This window comes from Sesamum indicum, unplaced genomic scaffold (genome assembly GCF_000512975.1).
Source record: "Sesamum indicum cultivar Zhongzhi No. 13 unplaced genomic scaffold, S_indicum_v1.0 C03381, whole genome shotgun sequence".
Classification (NCBI taxonomy): domain Eukaryota; kingdom Viridiplantae; phylum Streptophyta; class Magnoliopsida; order Lamiales; family Pedaliaceae; genus Sesamum; species Sesamum indicum.
This window is the reverse complement of record NW_011631289.1, coordinates 1-536: the sequence shown is the minus strand read 5'-3', so window position 1 is coordinate 536 and position 536 is coordinate 1. Positions and strand designations below refer to the sequence as shown.

General features: G+C 45.7%; 1 protein-coding gene across 1 annotated transcript; it reads left to right on the top strand.

Moving 5' to 3' along the window:
• Positions 1–4: 4 nt before the first annotated feature.
• LOC105155333 (chaperone protein dnaJ 49) lies at positions 5–533 on the top strand (the record flags this gene model as incomplete). The annotated part of the gene is made up of 1 exon (XM_011071206.1): positions 5–533. A coding segment is annotated over one exon (529 nt), but the record flags the coding sequence as incomplete, so codon positions are not given.
• Positions 534–536: the final 3 nt, after the last annotated feature.

The following is a 536-nucleotide window of genomic DNA, read 5'->3' as shown; positions in this document are numbered from 1 at the left end:
TTCGATTGAATCTGGCGACAGAACCCGTGCCCTGAAATTTCTCAATAAAGCTCGTAGATTAGACCCATCTATTGAAATTGATGATCTTTTGTTGAATCTAAATGCTTCGCAACCAGAAGACAAGAAAACTGATGAATCCACCAATGAAAATCCTTCGAAGCCCTCCCAAAATGGCCCTCGCCGCAGGGTTCCGGCTGGTCCATCTTCATCCTCCTCATCCACCACATCAGCTACCTACACAGAGGAGCAGGTCACTGTGGTCCGGGAGATTAAGAGGAAGAAAGACTATTATGAGATATTGGGTTTGGAGAAGAGTTGTACTGCTGAAGATGTTCGCAAGGCATATAGGAAGTTGTCTTTGAAGGTCCATCCAGATAAGAACCAGGCCCCAGGGGCTGAGGAGGCATTTAAGATGGTATCAAAGGCATTTCAATGTTTGAGTGATGAAGAGAGTCGGAAAAAGTATGACCTTCTTGGATCAGAAGAGCCTGTTTATGAGCGGAGAGGTGGAGGTGTTAATGGAATGCGAGGGTTCA